The following is a 19,519-nucleotide window of genomic DNA, read 5'->3' as shown; positions in this document are numbered from 1 at the left end:
AGGAGAATTCTGGGAAGGAGGAAGTCTTTTCCTCCCCAGTCCTATCCAGACACCGAAGAAGGAAGATGTGATCTGTCCTGCTGAAAAAGGTACTGAGCCACATGGCTAACACAGATAAGAATAATGGGCTAATGTAAGTTATAAGAGTTAATAAGAAGCCTGAGCTAATGGGCCAATCAGTTTATAACTAATGTAGACTCTCTGTAATTTTCTTTGGGACTAAATGGCTGCGGGAACCGGGCAGGACAGAAACCCCAACAAGCAGGCCCTCCTGTTACATGATAGGGTAGAACTTAGGTAGGTGGAGAAGACAGAACTGAATGCTGAGAGGAAGAAAGGTAGAGTCAGAGAGAGACGCCATGGATCCGCCTGGATCAGCCATAGACAGACGCTGGGAATTTTACTCGGTAAGTTACTGCCAGATGGCGATACACAGATTAAAGGAAATGGGTTAAATTAAGATGTAAGACTTAGCCAATAAGAAACTAGAGCTAATGGGCCAAGCAGTGATTTAATTAATACAATTTCTGTGTGCTTGTTTTGGGGTTAAGCCAGCCTGGTGGCTGGGATGAACAAGCAGGCCCTTTTCTTGCAACAAAGCATGATTAATAAAAACTCATGGTCAGAAATTGGGGTTCAACCTGAAGATCCAAAGGGCAAAACAGCCAACCACTGGCTCTTACTCGACCTCAGTCTGAAATGTTGATCCTGCCTCCAGGAATTTCAGAATGAGGCTGTCTCTGAGAGCTCCCCTACCCCCTGACAGTTTTATAATCCTCTCTAGTTCGGGGATTAAGGCATGCACTACTCGATTTCTATGGCTACTAGTGTGGCTACTGGGATTAAAGGTGCATGCTATCATAACCTGGTCTCTAAGGCTGACCAGTAGGACTGTTTTACTCTCAGATCTTCAGACAGTCTTTATTAAAATACAATTGAAATGCCACTACATTCTATTGTCTTGGTTATTGGTATATAGGATGTGGGTGACATTTCACCATCTTCAGGAATTGACAATCCAGGGGCTCATTGTTTAGCCTTCTTCTTCCTGCCTCATCTTCCCAAATTTTGGGATTACAAGCATAAGCCAACAAATTTGGCTTCTAAATGGTTGAGAGTAGTGTATGTTAGAGAGAGTGGGAGAGCGGCGGGGGGGTTGGGGGTGGTGGTGGTGGTGGTGGTGGTGGTAAGGGAGTGAGAGTGTCCCTTGCTTCTGCTGCTGTGCTAGAATTCTCCTGTGTCTGCCCTCCCATCTCACAGTGAAGGTGCTGAGATTACTGCTGGCTTTACATGGGGTTCAGGAACAGAGCTCAGGCTGTGAGGCTTGTGTGCTGGCACCTGTATGATGGAGCCATCTCCTCTACTTTGTACTTGTTTTACTTGCCACACACAACATGGATGCAGCATATATTACCATCGGTCTTTCCAGGGCCATCTTCCAAAGCAGAACGGCTAGTGCATTCCTTCCACCTTTTTACCCTAGGCCCTGCCAAGGCTGGCGTGCGCATGCACACACGCGTGCACACACACACTCTCTCTCTTTCTCTCTCTTTACCTGTCTAGGCTCTCAGACTACCCAAACTAGAACTCTCAAAGTTGTCTTTTGGATGAATGACATATGTATTTCTTCATCTACCTAAGTACCTTACAGTGCTCTAAGAAGGAAATGTTTGGAGTAAATATTTGTGCTGTCCTTCTAGAACAATGCCAGGCCCAGAAGCATCATCACCCTTTAGACTTAGACTTTTCTCAACTGTGATTAGACCATGTATTTTGCTACTTTAAAATTTCTTTTGCCAGGGAAACCCAGTTGTAAGAAGCTACTTCTGCTGCTATGGACCTCAGTCTGTGATTACCCAGAGCTTCTTCACCTCAAGCTCCCTTTCCGAAGACTTAGATTTCCGAATGGCATGTCCATATCTGGCATTTGGATAACTGCCTGTTCCCAGCTTGCCAATTTCTTGAAATAAAGGACAATGGTTCGAGTATATTTCACATGGCATTCACTTATTCAAATAATATATACAAAGTTTATGTTCTCATGATAAGCAAATGTTTTCTTTTAATGGAACTGTCAAGCTACTGAATACAGATAACAAATCCATAATCAGTACTATAAAAGATGAAGTGAGGAGAAAAAAATGAAGGTGCCGTGACTAGAGAACGTCATGATTAAGGGTACACACAACTATTTCAGAGTCATCAGGATACACTACAGACAAGAAACTTAAAGATGACATGGCTTGTTCTTGGTGTGGGCTACCTCCTGACTGAGTTATTAGTCAGGTAGGCCCCAGAGACTCCCCAGACAACATAGGCATTTGCTCTTGCTCTTGGCCACTGTGGTGATTTGAAACAAAGTGGTTCCCAAAGGGAGTGGCACTACTAATAGGTGTGGCCTTGCTGGAATTGTGTTGCTGTGGGGTGGGTTTTGAGGTCTCCTGTGCTCAAACTAAGTCCAGTGTTACAGTCCACTTCTGGTTGCCGGCAGGTCACGTGTAGAACTCTCAGTGCTTCCCTAGCCCTATGCTTACCTGCACATCACCATGTCCTCACCATGATAATGGACCAAACCTCTGAAACTGTAAGCCAACCCAATTAAAATGTTTTCCTTTTAAGAGTTGCCATGGTCATGGTGTCTCTTCACAGCAATAGAAACCCTAAGTAAGACAGAAGCCGGTACCAGGGCCTGGGGTATTGCTGTTAGGCTGGACCACGTTTTGTTTGAAGGAATACAGACACTGAGATTGTGGATCAGAAAAGCAACTCAACACTGAAGTGCCATTTAAAGGAACATTCCAGTAGGAGCATGGGAGACTGTGGTGCTGAGTGTGACCTGATGAACTGTGGGGACCTGGGGGCCTGGCTCAAGAGTTTCAGATAATTTTAGTATGTTACTTAGCAATTCTTCTTGTGATATTTTGGTGAAGAATGTGGATACTTTTTGTCTCTTTCTGAAGTCTTGCCTGAGGCTAAAGTGATGAGCTGTGGATTAATTCCGTTGGCAAAGGAAATCTCAAAACAGCCTAGTATAGACTCTGTTGTGTGGTTACTAGAGTTAACTCTAATGAAGATTTATAATAAAGAAGAGCAATCTGAGCAAGGAAAAAAAAATGTACAATTTGAGAAAAAGGAACACCAGGAACCGGAATGAAGCTAAACCCTGCACTCAAGGTGATATACAGATCAAGAACTAGAATAAAGGGAGTGGTGACCTCAGAGCAAGATCCCACCCAGCTAATTTCCCAATTTGTGAAAAGGAAATAAAAGCTTAGAGCCAGCTGTGATGGTGTGGGCCTTTAATCCCAGCACTCTGAAGGCAGAGGCTGGTGGATCTCTGAGTTTGAGGTCAGAGTGAGTTCCAGAATAGCCAAGCTTAGGCAGTGAAGGAAACCATGGAAACCAGAAAGCTGGTGAAGATGAAACTGAACAAGGGAGCCATGTTCCAGTCCCAGCAAGCAGCAGAATTTGGCAGCTTCAGCCACATAGTTATGGCTTTAGAGTCAAAGATAGGAGAAAGGCATTATGGAATTTCCCTCCGTGACTAAGGAAAGCCGCTGAGGCCAGGCATGTGTCAGCAGTGTCCCCACAAGGAGGCCCAGAGAGGCCACTGTGTGGAGCTGTGAATCTGCAGCCTGGATTGCCGTGGAGACCCCGGATGCTGGAGATAGAGCTGTGGGCTTCCTGCTGGGGAGAGCTGCTGAGGGGGTGGAACCAGCCCAGAAGAAAGAAGTGTGCTTCAGCTAACAAAGTTGAATGGAGCTGGCCATCTGAAGAACATTTCAACGTCAGACATGGAGATTCAAGCTGGAGTTTGCCCAGCTGGTTTTCAGTCCTTTCTATGCCCCCTTTCCTATATTTTGGAATGGTAATGTATATCTTGATCCATCTATATGTTGGAAGTATACGATCTGCTATTTGATTTTGACCTTATAGGGGGATTACAGTGAAGAAACTTTGGACTTTGAAACAAGTTTAAGAATGTTATATACTATGGGGAATTTTGAAGTTGGGTTGAATGCATTTCTGCATCATGATATGTCTACAAGCCTTTGGGGGCTGGGGAGTGGAAAAGGATAGCTTGAAAAAAAATGGCCCCCAAAAGAAGTAGCACTATTATGAGGTGTGGCCTTCTTGGAGGAAGTGTGTCACTGTGTGAGTGGGATTTGAGGTCTCCTATGATTAAGGTAAGTGTCATAGCTCACTTCCTGTCACCTGCGGGTCAAGACATAGAACCCTCAGTTCCTTCTCCAGCACCAGTTCTGCCTGCATGTTGCCATGATGATAATGTACTAAATTTCTGAAGCTGTAAGTCACCCCCAATTAAATATTTTCCTTTCTAAGAGTTGCTGTGGTCATGGTGTCCCTTCACAGCAATAGAAATGCTGAGACTGTCACTCAGCAGAACCAGATGGTAAGATCCCATTGCTGTAGACACCATACACTCAGGTAGCAGTGTCTTGAGAAATCAAGCTGGCACTGACCTGGGATCTTCTGCTCTCGGCTGGCTAGCTTGTATAGTGCCAGAAGTGCTATGTAGGACACGAGGGGAGAAGTCACCTATAGTTTTACCCAGTGGTAGACCCTGTATGCTATAATATTGACCCACTACACAATTTATGACCACTAGTGCATTAGTGATATGAATGTTTTGGGAGTAACCAACCTCTTTCTGATTGAATTTGAGGGCTGCTCCACAGAAGAATTCCATGACTGCTACTGCAAACCTACTGAGAAGCCAATACAATAGCTGCCATATCACAGACCCGGACAACCGACTTACCGGTAGCTTGTTAGATGGACATATTGCCAAACTGCCTTCTAAATATTTGTGTTCAAGTCTACCCATAGATTAGTGCTGCTTTCAACTTTGGTCAGTGTTGAAATAGGAGCGGCGGGGCTGCGTCCCCAGCACCCCGGATGCCTGCTAGCTCATGCCCGAAATAACAACACACAAATTGTATTCTTTTAAACACTGCTTGCCCATTATATCTAGCCTCTTCTCGGCTAACTCTCGCACCTGGACTAGCCCATTTCTAATAATGTGTGTAAGCACCCTAAGGTGCGCTTACCGGGACGATTCTAGCCTACGTCCATCCTGGGTCAGAGCTTCATCGCGTGTGCCCAGGAGAGCGAAGCAGGGCCTCTGCTCCAGAGAGCAGAGCTGCCGAGTCTGTCTGAGGAGTCTTGCCTCACTTCCTCTTCCTCCTGTTTACTCCTCCCACCTATGTTTTAACCTATCAGGGCAAGCAGTTTCTTTATTTAATTAACCAATGAAATCAACAGATTGATATATGACACTCCCACATCAGGTCAGTATGACTTATTTTTGCAGTGGGTGGTGGTTAAAATAGAGATAATTGATCAAAATGCTAAGATTAAGTGACTGTTGAGTGTATGGCCAGAAACAGAACATCTATATGAATCCAGAGAACCAGAGGATGGAGAAGAGTGCTGTAAAATGCTCTTTTCCAGACACCACGCAGCTGTTGAACTCGGGAACTCGCTGAAGCTGCGGCTACTCATGAGCATTCCATCATGAATAGTCTGTTGCTGTGGAGCTACTGGGAGTGAGTGGCTGCTGGAGGAGGAGTCACTGTGCTTCAGGGACGTGGACTCTGGCTAATTTTCTTTTCATTCAGTAAATAACCACACACACCCATGTAAGCAAACCTAATTAAACACAGCAGGTTATTATCATTTTAAAAAAGAGGAACTCACTGGGAAGAGGGATTCCAGGAGTGGGAGATAAATGGAGTTGAATAAAAAGACATTATATGTAAGAAAATTTCAAAGAATAAAAATTGTACTTAAAAAAAAACCCTGAAAATGTTGAAATGAATTATATGAGCTTTTAAGTCAGAGTGGCATCTAGCAGTGCAGTACAAACAGCAAGTGACAGAGGCGAGTCACTGGAGCCAAATGAGCGAGATCAAGACTGGCAGTAAATCACAAGTGGGAGAATGTTTGCCAATGTGAGGATTTGTTTTAGCTGTTGAGGGAAATAGTAGAAGGGTTGAGCAGAGGGTAGTATGATCTAAGTTATGGCTGCAATGGCTACTGAAGGGAAAAACCAAATAATCAAAGAATAAGGGCTGGAGTCAGGTAAGAGGTAGATACCAGGACAGAAAACTGAAAGGGGTAGCAGAGTAGAGATGGCAGCCAGTGTTGGATTCTGGACACATTTTGTTAACTCATAGGATTTCCCAGTTGATAAGTGTGGACAAAGAGGAGCAAAGGTGATGTTTAGTATGCATGGAATCTGCAGAGCCCTGTGCACTCCAAGGGTTCCGATTCAAAAGCTCTAGCCAGAACTAAGGCATACTGACAACAGGAGAGTAAGAACCTTGATTGGTCAAGTTAGGAAAATCTGTAGAGATGGAAACGCTAATGGGGTCAAAAGACCAATTGCTTAATTTGGAACTCTTAAATCTGGGATGCCACAGTATCACAATTTCCTCCTAAATCCATGGCTTCAATCTAATCATATGCAAAAAGCACACGAGTCCAATCTGAGGGCATTCTGATTAAAGGTGACTTGATGTAACATGGGACCTTGCATTAGATCCTGGAACATTTGTGTAAAGTCTAGCAAAACTTCTCCATCTTAGAAAGCAGCAATGGTAACTTTAGGGGTTTTCTGTTACGTGTGCACACATGCTTGTGTAGAGGTCAATGAGCAACCTCAACTAGCTGGTGATGGGCACCAGCAATCTTCTTGTCTTCACTTCTCCATCACTGGGATTATAACTGAAAACCACTACACCTGGATTTTTAAAAACATGGCTTCTTGGAACTGATCTAATGCATGAAACACTACCAACTGATTCCCCCAACCCATTAGGAAAAAGAAAAAATGAGGGCTGTGTGGGAGCTCTCAACAGCATCTTTGCAACTCTCAGTAAGCCCAACATTATTTTCAAATACTTTCTTAAAAATGTGATACCTATAATATGTAAATAAAAATGTCAAATAGGCAGTATAATATGTATATCTGGAAATAAAGAAGCAGACTCATGAGGCAAGTGAGAAACTATAAGTATATACATAACCTTTTCAGTTTTTTTGTGTGGTGTATGCATGTACCGTGTGTGCACATGTAGAAGCCAGAGGAAAACATCGGGTGTTTTCCTCAGTCACTGTTCACTTATAGCCTCTGCAACAAAGTTTCTCACTAACCCTGACCAGGTTATCTCAGCAAGTCCTGGGACCCTCCTGTCTCTCCCTCCATTTCTCTAGCACTGGGTTTTAGATATATACCACTGTGTCCTGATTTTATGTGGATGCTGAGGATCCAAACTCAGGTTCTTTTGTTTGGGCATCAGCACTTTACCTGCTGAACCATTTCCTTAGCCCCATAGATAGCCTTTAATATGATAACACTGTATGAAATTACCTACAGTGAATTCATACAAAAAGGGTCCTAAACAGTTTATAGGGCTAGGCAGAGGAGGACTGGCAAAGGGAACTACAACTATTAGGGATGTTAGGAGACAAGAGAGTGACGTCCTTAAGTGAAGAAGGTATTTCATGGGGGAAGAAAGCAATTGGTATGAATGCTAATAAATTTCACTGTAAATTGATTATGGGTAGAGAAATGTAGAGGTCACCTGTGAACCAAGCAAAGCAACTCGGCAGAGGTATTAATATGCACTTCCTAAAACTAAGTTCCTATCTCTTATAAAACATACAATAAAGTGATCGAGACAGCACTGTCTACCGGAAAGCCACTGTTAACATATGTGAATTTCTTCTGCAGTGTTGTAGCAACCTGCATGATCCTATTAAGTCCTTTTGTGTCCAAGACAAGTCCAACTTGGCTTAAAAGACAAGAGAATGTACTGAGCAGACAACTCTCTGGAGGCAAAGGTTTCTCATTACCAGTAGAACAAAGAAATGAGGCAATAGACAAGAATTAAGGGAGGTTTCTTTTTAAATACTCTAACAGGGTCTTTTTGTGCTGATGAGAATATGCCAGTTGGGAAAAATCTGCTAGCACAGAAGAGAAGATAGAATACAGAACAGAGGATTCACCGGGGCACTGGCAGGAGAGATGCTCAGACAGACATATCCACTGATCAGAGTGAGTGCACAGAAGAGCTGACTGCTTAGTTTCTCACAGAGCAGAGCAGAGCAGAGAGCAGAGAGCAGAGCAGAGCAGAACAGAACAGAATTCAGACTTTAAAATGAGGAGGCCATTATAGCTTGAAAGAGGAGAAATACCACCCCAGTACAGTGAAGAATCACTTTAGGGAATGTGATTACTTTAGGGAGCAGTGAACTCTGTGGCCACACTTATGTGACTCCACTAAAAAATGTCATGTATATTTCATATTCACCATTTAGAGGCACAGCTAGATTTAATCAAAAGTGAACAGAGAAAGGCCAAGAAACTTTAGGACATACAAAAACAGTGAGTATATATATAGAAGGGATAATCAAAGAGGCGTTTTGATTGACAGTTAAGTAAGGACAGAGAGGGCTCGCCTCTGGGAAAGCACTTGGCCTGCAAGCCTGATGGCCCGAGTTTCCAAGGCTAACTCCCAAAAGCTGTCCTCTGACCTCCACATGTGTGTCATGGAAGGCATTCCTAAACCTGCAGACAAGAATATTTATTAAAATGTATCCCAGCGCTTGGGGAGGCAGAGACATGTGGGTCTCTGAGTTCGAGGCCAGCTTGCTCCATACCAGCGGTTCTCGACCTTCACAACGCTACCATCTTTTAATACAATTCCTCATCTTGTGATGACCCCAGCCATAATATTACTTCACTGCTACTTCATAACTGTAATTCTGCTACTGTTATGAATTATAATGTAAATATCTGATATGCAGGACATCTTATGTGTGACCCTGGTGAAAAGGTTTGATGCCCAAAGGAGTCATAGTTCACAGGTTGAGAACCACTGCTCTATATTGCGCTCCAGGAGAGCCAGGACTACATAAAGAGACCCCCATCTAAAAAAAAAAAAAATTATGATTTTCAAATACTTTTCACTTAAAAACTTAAAAATGAATTCCCAAGACCTCCTTAGTCAATCAATTCATTTTGGGGGGGGGGGTCAATAGTCACCACCTTTCCAATTCATCAAATACTTTTGTTTATTTGCTTGTCTTTTGAGGCAATTCTCATGCAGCTCAGACTAGCTCTAAACTAACTCACTATGTAGCACAGGATAACCCGGAATTCTGGATCTTTCTGTTTCCATCTCCCAGGTGCTAGATTCACCACATTATTCCTTCAAGAGGATTGTGAAATCTGACTGATAACCTGGATACACATAATTACCCAAATCTTCCCTTCTTTCCAAACACTCCCCAAGGTTTTGCTAATGCTAATTTTCCCCGAGGAAGAATTAATGTAATTTATTAAATCTAGCTTTTCAAACTCCTAGAGAGTAAATATGAAGCCCTAAAGCTCCATGGCTGGACTACAGGCAAACCTATGCTATGTGAAAATGGCCCACTCTGAGGTGCTCCGCATACCTTCTCAGCCAGCCACACTAGCTCTACAGACAGGCAAGCTAGCAACCACCTTCCCACTATGAGCCCTTAGTTTATAAACAATGACTAGCACCTGTAGCAAGGTATTTACTAAAGAATATTCAATTTGTTGCAAATCCTAGCCACAAACTGAGGCACCTACATTCTTCTTTATTAAAATGAGCTAAACCAAAACTTTTTTGCCCAACAACAGCAACAAATAGAATTACTGCTGTTGAATCTATTTTTAAAAAGGAGGTGGAAGATTATGATACTCAAGAAGTCTTCAGTCCCAATCCTCGGAGAATGTTGCTCTCCAGGTCAGGTTATCTTTTTCCTGCCAGTATAAACACAATGCTGGCCAGCTGTCAGGAACACATTGTAAAAAGTTCACTCAAGTTCTGCCACCTCCAACTGAGGCCACAGCTAGCTGCTTCTTGGGAACACAACCTTAGCCAACTAATTAGTGAAAAAAAAATCGTGAGAACAAGAATGTTCTCAACAAGGTCACAGACTGCTTTTCATCATCTTTAAACAGATGCACTGCTCAAAGTACAAGTACTAACCAGCTACAGGCAGGAATCAATGAAATGATATTTAACATATTGTATGTGGAAAGTGGTGTGATTCATGTGCGTGTTCATTTTTCTTAAAATTAATTTGTGTACATGTGTGTGTTCCATGCCACCATGTGGAGATCAGAGGATAACCTGTAATAAGTAATAAGTCCCAGGGATCAAACTTAGGTCACTAGCTTGGTGGCAAGAACCTTTAACCTGTCTTTCTGGTTAAATTATGACATCATAGCCGGGCAGGCGGATCTCTGTGAGTTCGAGACCAGCCTGGTCTACAGAGCTAGTTCCAGGACAGGCTCCAAAGCCACAGAGAAACCCTGTCTCGAAAAAACCATAAAAAAAATTATGACATAATTTCTATACCATCAAGATTATATTCCAAAGTCAAGCCTTTATGTCAAAGCATTTTACATGTGAGTGCTCATAACAATTCTGGAAGAAAGACATAATTAATGCTGTGGTATAATTTATATTAAAATAAAAGAAGGATTGGCAAGACAGCTCAGCAGGTAGAAGAACTCGCCTTGCAAGCCTGGTAAGCTGAGCTCAGGTTCTAGGAACCACATGAGGCGGGAGGAAGTGACTCCACAAAGTTGTTCTCTGACCTGCACATGTACCATGGAATGTACACACAGTAACAATGAAAAATAAAACTAAAACCTTAGAGAAACATTAAGTATTACTGGCACCAATGCTTTATTTTTATAAATCTATATAAGCGCTAATATTAAGAATAAAATAAATGTATGCAATGTGGTATTATTTTCAAATCTAATGCCTAACAAACTTAAAATCAGAGGCATTGGAAATCTAGGTTAGGAAAGAAGAGCTTGTTGACAGAAAGGCTAGAGCACCAATGTTTGAGCCTATCCACGCTTCTACCATCAGAACAATCATTTCCCAGCCCCTGTGGTTCATGTTTGTGACTACAAACGGGCAGGAGTGAAGCCAGGTCCCTGTACAAACCTCCCCTAGCTACTGATTTGGCAAAATGGAAAGATAAAATTGTCACAGGACTATATAAAAGTCACCTAGCAATGTTAACAAATCAAAATCATTACATCAATCAAATTTCTAGTAAATACCTCTGTAGTAAAGCAGAGAAATAATAAGCTGTGAATGGAACACTTACCATGTGCAAGGCCCTGGTTTCAATCCCCAGCACTGGGAGGAGGGCATGCAAATTAACTGTATTACCCTAAAAACAAGCTGCCTCACTGTTTAAATACTACAAACACTCAGTATAATTTTCATCATCTTTAAACAGATGGCATCACTCAAAGTACACTTAGTAAAATTTTTAAGTCATATATATGTTCTATATATGTTTTTATATCCTGATATATTTACATAGTAACTTTTACATGTCAGGTAATGTTAGCAATTAACAATTTCCACTCAAGAGTTTAACATATTACAGCTGACCTAACACTTGTCTGTAAGTGTGCATACTGGGGTGCATGTTTGTAGGTCACTTCTCCGTAAAAAAGATGTTTTTACTTTTGTGTATTTTGTCTGGCCTGGAACTTGCTACATAACTGAGCTGACCTTGAACTCCTGTTCCTCACTAAGTACTGGGATTACAGGCATGTGCTAGGACTCTCAATTTATTATTTGAATTAAGCTGATACAATATTAAAATGTTTGTATATTAGCTGCTTTAAATACCAGGTGTTTTAGTTTATCCTCAACGTCTAGAAGGCCTGGTGACTGACAACACTTGGATCTTATTGAGCCCTTTGTGCTGACTACAGGAGACCCGAGAACCCTTCCTGTTAGTGCGTTCTTTCTAGCGGCCTTCTTCAGGACATAAGCGGTTAATGCTTTCTGGCTGGTATAGGAGGGTCTTCTTTCTATGTGTTGCTTTCATTGGTCAAATAAAGAAACTGCCTTGGCTTTTTGATAGGGCAGAATTTAGATAGGTGGAGTAGACTGAATAGAATGCTGGGAGAAAGAAAGCAGAGTCAGGCAGATGCCATGGCTCTCCTCTCTGAGATGGACGCTGGTTAGACTCATGCTGGTCAGCCACAGTCAAGTGGCGATACACATTAATGGAGATGGGTTAAACTAATATGTGAGAGTTAGCCAAGAAGAGCTAGAACTAATGGGCCGGGCAGTGTTTAAATGAATACAGTTTCCGTGTAATTATTTCGGGTGTAAACTAACCAGGAGGCTGGGCGCAGGGAACGCAGCTCCTTTTACAACATCTGGCTGCAATGGGTAGCATGCAGATAAGAATTTAACTGGTTGTTCTTGAATTTCTTGTAAAATAAATATTTTTTTACAATCTTCAAATTAAAAAAAATAAAAAAAACAGGCACAGACAGACAAAGACTTCTGTTATTTCATTTAAAATGTCTATGTGATTAGCCATTTCAAGATTGGAAAAAATGAGATCATATTTATAGACAGGTCAAAAACCTAAGAATTTTGATTTTTCTTGAGGGTCTAATACTCATGGCAATCCTCCTGCCTCACCCTCACCCAGCAGAATAGTTTTAACCATAAAAGAATGATCACCAGCTCATTTATGAAGATCACTAGCTTTTCTTTTTCAACTACACCATCTATAAAAACACCTCAGAAATGTCAGCTATATTCACTAGAACCAGCCAAACACTGCTCCATACACAAACACGGGGCTCTGTGCTGACGATTCCCTTTCATCAGAAGGACAACACCATAGCATGTGCTTCTGGAAGGGTTCTCTAGTCTAGACTATTTATTTTGTGACACTGAGATAGTGGTCTCACTATGTTGCTCAGATTTGTTTCAAACTCCCAGGCGTGAAGGAACCTTCTACTTCAGTCTTCAAAACAGATGGAATTATATGTGCAGGTTAGCTTCAAAAATCTGATTTTTCATAGTTACTTTTATTTGTATGTGTGCACACATAGTTGTCAAAGAGCAACTTGGAGTAGCCCCTTGTCTCCTTCTACACGTGGGCTCCAGGGTCAAATGCAGGGCATCAGGGTTAAGGACATGTGGCCTTACCTTCTGTATCACTCACTCTCCACTTCAAATCTAAGACTCTGGTCACTGAACAGATAGTACAATGAGAGTAGAAATATGGTACAGACATTTATTTATCCGAGTTAAACCACTGGTAAACCTCGCTGCCACAGAAGCGTGTATGGCCATCTTGAGGCCATCAGTCGAGAGCAGGTATTTACAGTGCAGGTTCAATAGCCCATATCCAAAATTCTTGGAACCAGAAATGTTTTCCAGTTCAGTTTAGATTTTCAAATATTTGCATGTGCACACACGGACATGTACACGCACGCACACACACCTGAGTCATCTATGTTTCACAGACGTGGCCTGACAGTTAACAGATGGAATACTTTTGCTCTGCTTGCTGCTGCTGCCTTTAAACTGTAACCTATGACAGGCAGGAAACTGTTACCATATCAGTTATCTGGGGACTTAGGATTTTAGAGCAGAGATGATCAGCTTATTGATATGAGAGCTGAACGCACATGGGACCCTTAGGAGACACGAGTCTATTGCCCTCTGTCCTTTATCGTCTCTAACTTCTTTTCCCATTAGAAATTTAACAATAATTATGTTATAACTAAGCTTCAAAGAAAGAAAACCCATGATGTGATTCAGAACCATTCAGATCAAACATTATTGGCTATCTCAAATTCTAAGAATAAAAATAGCTACCTCCAATATAAACTGAAAATATTACTCTTTAGTTGTAAGTCTTTCAGACTTTTAAAATTAAATATCCTAGGATATACAGGAGGCTTTCATTCTATCAGTGTCACACCTCAGGTTTCAAGATTAAAGTTAGGTGATACTGAGCCATGAGACTTCATAAAGGAACAGACAATCCTGTATTCATTCTGACTCACTTGTATTAGGAAAATGCTAATGCTTTAATTATATTCATACCCACCAAGTCTTTTCGCAGCACAAAGCAGAGTTTCTGTTCTTAAAACGTTATGACCTAAATATTTTTGGGAGGGGGAAACAGGCTGGAGTGATGATTTGGCATTAAGAGCACTGGTTGCTTTTCTAGAGGACCCAGGTTCAATTCCCTGCACCCACATGGCAGCAACAACCATTGGCAATGACCTGTTTAGGGATCCAATACCTCCTCTGACCTCCAGAGGCACCACACTAATATTGTACACAGATACACAGACATACATGCAGGTGAAACACCCATTCACACAAAATAAACAAGAATAAACAAGTCTTTAAAAGAAAAAGAAAAAACAAACACCATAGAGAATATTTAGTAACTATAATCTAAGCAAAAAAGGAACAAACAAACAAAACAAAGCAAAAGAAACCTCAAAGGGCCATACAATTAGTGCCTATTTAAAGCACCCTATGTAATGATTACCTTAAAAGTTGGGCTATCTAACTCTTACTCAGGATTGTTAATATTTTGAACATCCATCCCATATCTATTTATAACAAATTTAGGCAATGATCCCCTTATATGATGATAAAGCAGATCAAGACTTGCCCAGATTTCATGCTCTAAATGTTTTGGTTTATACATTTGTCTTCTACCAACAAACCCCATTATATCTGTATCAGGAACCTACTATCAAATCCTACTGAAGTTGTCTTCCTTGCCCAGCAGGGAGAACCAGTAGGACGAAGCCAACCTCTGAGGTAAGCAGGATCAGTAAACAATAGGCTGTTTATTAAAAAGCTTCATTAGTTCAAAGTATCAACAGTTTTCAAAATAAACCTTCAAATTTCTCCTTACATAAACTTCAGGAACTTTTCCAAAATTTAAAATATCTGTAAGAAGAAATACTGCTTCTTTACAGTAGTGTCTCCATCATCAGAAATGTATTCTACCACCTGGTTTGCCTCCAATGAATTAAACCAAAAAGCTTGAATTAACTACACTGCAAGGTTCAAAAAAGACTAAAAGTATGAAATATATGCAACTCCTCTCAAAATGGTACCCTTTTGACTTCAGAACTTTATTTTAAGGCTATATAAGGCCAGATTAGGAAGGTGTTACATACCTGGGTGATTTGTCAAGGATTTTCAATGAGAAAGAAAAAAGTTACGGGCAAAGAAAGCTTTCCGTTTGTATTTGGTATAACCACTACCTAGTAATGTAACCATTCAGTCTTATCTCTACATGAATCATACTGTTATTGCAGTTTCTAGGCCTGTGGTAACAAAATGTTTATTAAAAATAAAGTATAGTAAATTTTTATTACAACCACAGGTACTTAGGGAAACTAAGGCAAGGGTCACTTTAGAATGCAGTATGTGAGAACGGTATTACTACGGCACCACAAAAGGCTGGGACACCATGACTGATCATGGCTCCTTTTNACTAAAAGTGTGGAATATATGCAACTTATCTCAAAATGGTATCCTTTTAACTTCAGAACTTTATTTTAAGGCTATGTAAGGCCAGATTAGGAAGGTGTTACATACCTGAGTGATTTGTCAAGGATTTTCAATGAGAAAGAAAAAAGTTACAGGCAAAGAAAGTTTTCCATTTTGTATTTAGTATAACCACTAGCTAGTAGTGTAACCATTCAGTCTTATCTCTACACAAATCAGACCGTTATTGCAGTTTCTAGACCTGTGGTAACAAAATATGTTTATTAAAAATAAAGTATAGTAAATTTTTATTACAACCACAGGTACTTAGGGAAACTAAGGCAAGGGTCACTTTAGAATGCAGTATGTGAAAATGGTATTAATACAGCACCACAAAAGGCTGGGACACCATGACTGATCATGGCTCCTTTTTGGTGTGCTTTCTTGCGTCTTATTTCTTAAATTCTGTCTACTCAGATGACATGTGGGAGGATGACAACCGACAGTTTACCATAAACACAACATCCTAAGATATTCTCTGAGTGACGCGTTAAATGTTAAAATTCTGAACACCCTTCCCAAGGCCACAGTGGTACGCATCCCCTTTCAACACAGTATTAACGCCTGCCATCACCAGTGACAGCTTACAGCTCTTTCCGATCCCCTACCCTTCCACAGAAGTCAATTACAGCACTGTATAACTAGTGACTCGGTATGAAATAAATTCTCTCCAATGCTCCCAATGGAATCAATCCTCTATAAACATCACAAAACACATTATCAACCTGGATGGCAGAGTCCCATGGCCTAAAAGGTGTAACAGCTCATATCTCGGTCATGGCTGCACGGCCAGAAAAATGAGCATCATGGTGGGCTCCTGCATTCTTCACATTGTGCTCATGAACAAAGTCAGTGTAGTTTCTATGTGCAGTCTGGGGTGGGGGCAAGGCCCTTGTGCTCCACTGGTTTCCACCACGCTGACAGCAGTCACTGGTAGCAGAGAGCCTAGATGGTTGAGGAGTGGGAGTACAGTTAGTCAACAGGAACAGAGAACACGGATGTGTAATGGAGAAAGGCCATGTGACCAACATGCACCACTATGGTGAGCAGTTACCATGCAACGCTAACATTCAAGAATAGCAGAAGGGGAAATCCACACAGTTACATGGATCATGTAATGGAAAGCACCAATACGAAAAGACTAGAATCAGTTAAGTGAATTAATTAGTGAAGGAAAGTCAAAGAGGGCAAAACATTCTGTTATCTGTTCCTGCTGTTGCTGGGACACTCCCAACATAGAAATGTTTGGAATTCTTGTGGCACAAAAATTCTAAGTGAGCTTTATTCAAATATTAGAAAGAATTCTACAGAAAGGCAAGGACATATATGGAAAGGGCAATTATAAAAATGATCTTCAAATTTACATGATTTTAAAAAAGTATAATCCAGGAAATAAAATTCAGGAGCATTAAAAATAAAAGCCCTTCCCTTAGGCATTGAGCAAGTTTATATCAGTGCTCCAAATTAACAATAATGATTGTCCTTTCTGTAATCAAAGTTCATAGGAGCACAAGCCGAAAGCAGCAGGCACAGATAGAGCACAGAAGTGCCACAAGCACAGGCGACTTAGATGCAGATGTTCACAGGCATGGGCGTGTGTAGCCTAGGGAGTCACACGAGTCAGTCCTCCAGTAGAGAGAAAACACCTGCCACACTCTTGAGATGTGCAACGGGAGCACATCCTTCACATGACCAACACCAGAAAATGAGTGTTTCAAATACAAAAGGCAACTAAAATCTATTTTTTTTAAAAAGTAGTATTGTTTTTCAAATTCTATAAAATATTAACTTAATTTTTAATATTTTTCCTTGGGAAAACTAAAAAGGAAATTTTCAAAATAAACATGGAAGGTGTACTTTTAACTCTAAGTATAATTTTATTTCCTTCACTGAAATGCAACTTGCTCATCAGACTTCATAAGCAAACTTCATGACCCCTTGATGTAGAAATTAAATTTGGCTTGTGTTCTGGTTTACAGACACCAGTTTTCCTAAGTTCTATACATTTTTGTTTTTTGATAGGGTTGGGTTATCTCACTGCCCAGGCTGGCCTGGAATCATGATGTACCTGCACCCTCTTCTCAAACACCGGGATTATGGGCATGCTTTATTTGTTTTGAGATAAGGTTACTTTGCTGCTAGGATGGACTCAAATCCCTGGACTCAACAAAGCCTCTCTCTAGTCTCAGCCTTGCAAGCAGTGTCATCGGGCTTTTTGTTAATAAACAATTCATGTATTCAAGTGATATGAAATATCTTAACAAATCCTAAGTTACTGACATTAAATCATTCACCTAGTTAATGGTTTCATTTAAGATACAAGGGGGAAAAATTTGAAGACCTGAACAGGAAATAGGCTTAAATTAAACTGGCCCCGAACCATCTGCTAGAAGTAAGATGTTCCACAGGCTGTCCTGGCACCCAGTCAGTTTCCAGACTTTGTGACCACTTTCTAAAGGAGGACTGCTTTATGGCCTCTGAAATCTAAGCATGCAGACACAAAGAATGGGAGGCAGGACGCACTTTACAGAAGCCTGGAGAGTCACTAGCTATAAGACACACCAATGGGTGTCAGTTCCGGGCCCTGCTGACGTACTCTGAAGCTCATCAGGTTTTCAGGGTCATCTCCATTTCAGCAAAGGAGCTGTCAGCACAACCAGAGAAAGGAAGAGGGCACATGGCTCCAATTTTTTTCATTTTTCTTGAAACTGAAATCCAATATTCTCTCTAAAGGCTACACCAAAGGAACTGGTAATGTCTAACAAATCAAATTAAGCAGACTTAAATATGTACTCATTAAAATGGAATTCAATAAAGACCTAGCGTCATAGCACAGGAAGAAAACTAATCAGATTCTTGCTTGGTATTAAAGAAAGACATGCATATATTAAGACAGTTGAAGTCTGGTTACTCACTGTGTGTGTGACATCGGCCTCAGTGGCACATTAAAGAGATGTATTTTAACTGCCTGCTGAGCTGCTATCTTCAGCAAGAACCCAAAACTTATATCTTAAAGAATAAAATTGTTCATATGTAGCCCTCATTTGTTACTCTTTTGGTATGCACATATGAATACATACCTAAATACCCTATATCATATTCCCTATATCATACCCTACATATATGGACAAAACAAGGGAGAATATATCCTCCTTAATTTTAACTGCAAATTATCTGGAACTGAAATAAAACATACCCAACCATCACAGGCAAAGCGTCCTGTGGTTAGTTAAGCCAACGATACCAGTGGAAAGAGCACATAGCACAGACAGAGAAAGCCACCAACCACTGCTGACCCATCACCATGAAGGAAGAGCTGGCTGCACAGAAAGCCGACCCAAACCTTGAGATCACCACAGAAACTCATTAGGTTTCAGGTATTAACAAACTAAGAGCAAGAGAAAAAGAGAAAAATCTCATGAATCATCTAGTGCATTCAATAAATAGATACAAAGCTTGAACAGACAATATATCCATAGTATCACTCAGCCCAAACGATTTCCAGGGAGCCCTCCCCAAGCCACAGCTTTCTAGGAAAGCACAAACCCACCTGGTAAAATCCAACAAGCCACAAAGTATTCATATCTGTGTGTTTACATTTTATAAAAATAGCTTTACTTTCATTGAATTATTTCTCGAGCTCCCCAAACTGGAATATTTTTCTTTCTTCTTTTTTAGACTTTAACTAGCCATTCCCAGATCACATCAGTGAAAGTCGGCAGTCTTATGTTCTGCCTTTAAGACAGCCATCCCCCCCTTCTTCATCCAAGACCTAACGCTCACCAGCCCTCTGACTGCTCAGTCTGTTCCTTTTCAGCTCACAAATATGAATAATTTGTTTTCAATCATATTTAAAGTGCTTCAAGATTATAGTTTAAAAGTTTAGAATACAATTGTGCAAGCAATATTTGGTTTAAGAAGTTAACAAACCATTTCCTGTCGTGTTGGTTTGCTGCAGAATTCTGTGGAAGATTCTCTATCTCCACCAGCACAGGACCAGAAGTTGAGGAAGGGATCACAGGCACAGGAGACCTCACACCCCAAGCCTTGGTGGAAAAATAATAAAATGCATTTGTTTTGCCTATATG

General features: G+C 41.0%; 1 protein-coding gene across 8 annotated transcripts in view; it reads right to left on the bottom strand.

Annotated features, from left to right (window-relative positions):
* Epb41l5 (erythrocyte membrane protein band 4.1 like 5) overlaps positions 1-19,519 on the bottom strand; it is a 110,869-nt gene that overhangs the window by 40,792 nt on the left and 50,558 nt on the right. For 7 of the 8 annotated variants that reach the window (XM_050124454.1, XM_050124452.1, XM_050124450.1 and 4 more), the window contains one exon: positions 19,362-19,477. In XM_050124454.1, the coding sequence (XP_049980411.1) occupies positions 19,362-19,477 (116 nt within the window). Of the gene's footprint in view, positions 1-15,651; positions 16,377-19,361; positions 19,478-19,519 lie in introns of those variants that run through there. The other variant, XM_050124457.1, reaches the window with a different exon arrangement.

Source organism: Alexandromys fortis, unplaced genomic scaffold (genome assembly GCF_014885135.2).
Source record: "Alexandromys fortis isolate MF-2015 unplaced genomic scaffold, M_Fortis_MF-2015_v1.1 scaffold_232, whole genome shotgun sequence".
Classification (NCBI taxonomy): domain Eukaryota; kingdom Metazoa; phylum Chordata; class Mammalia; order Rodentia; family Cricetidae; genus Alexandromys; species Alexandromys fortis.
This window is presented reverse-complemented; position numbering and strand designations above follow the sequence as displayed.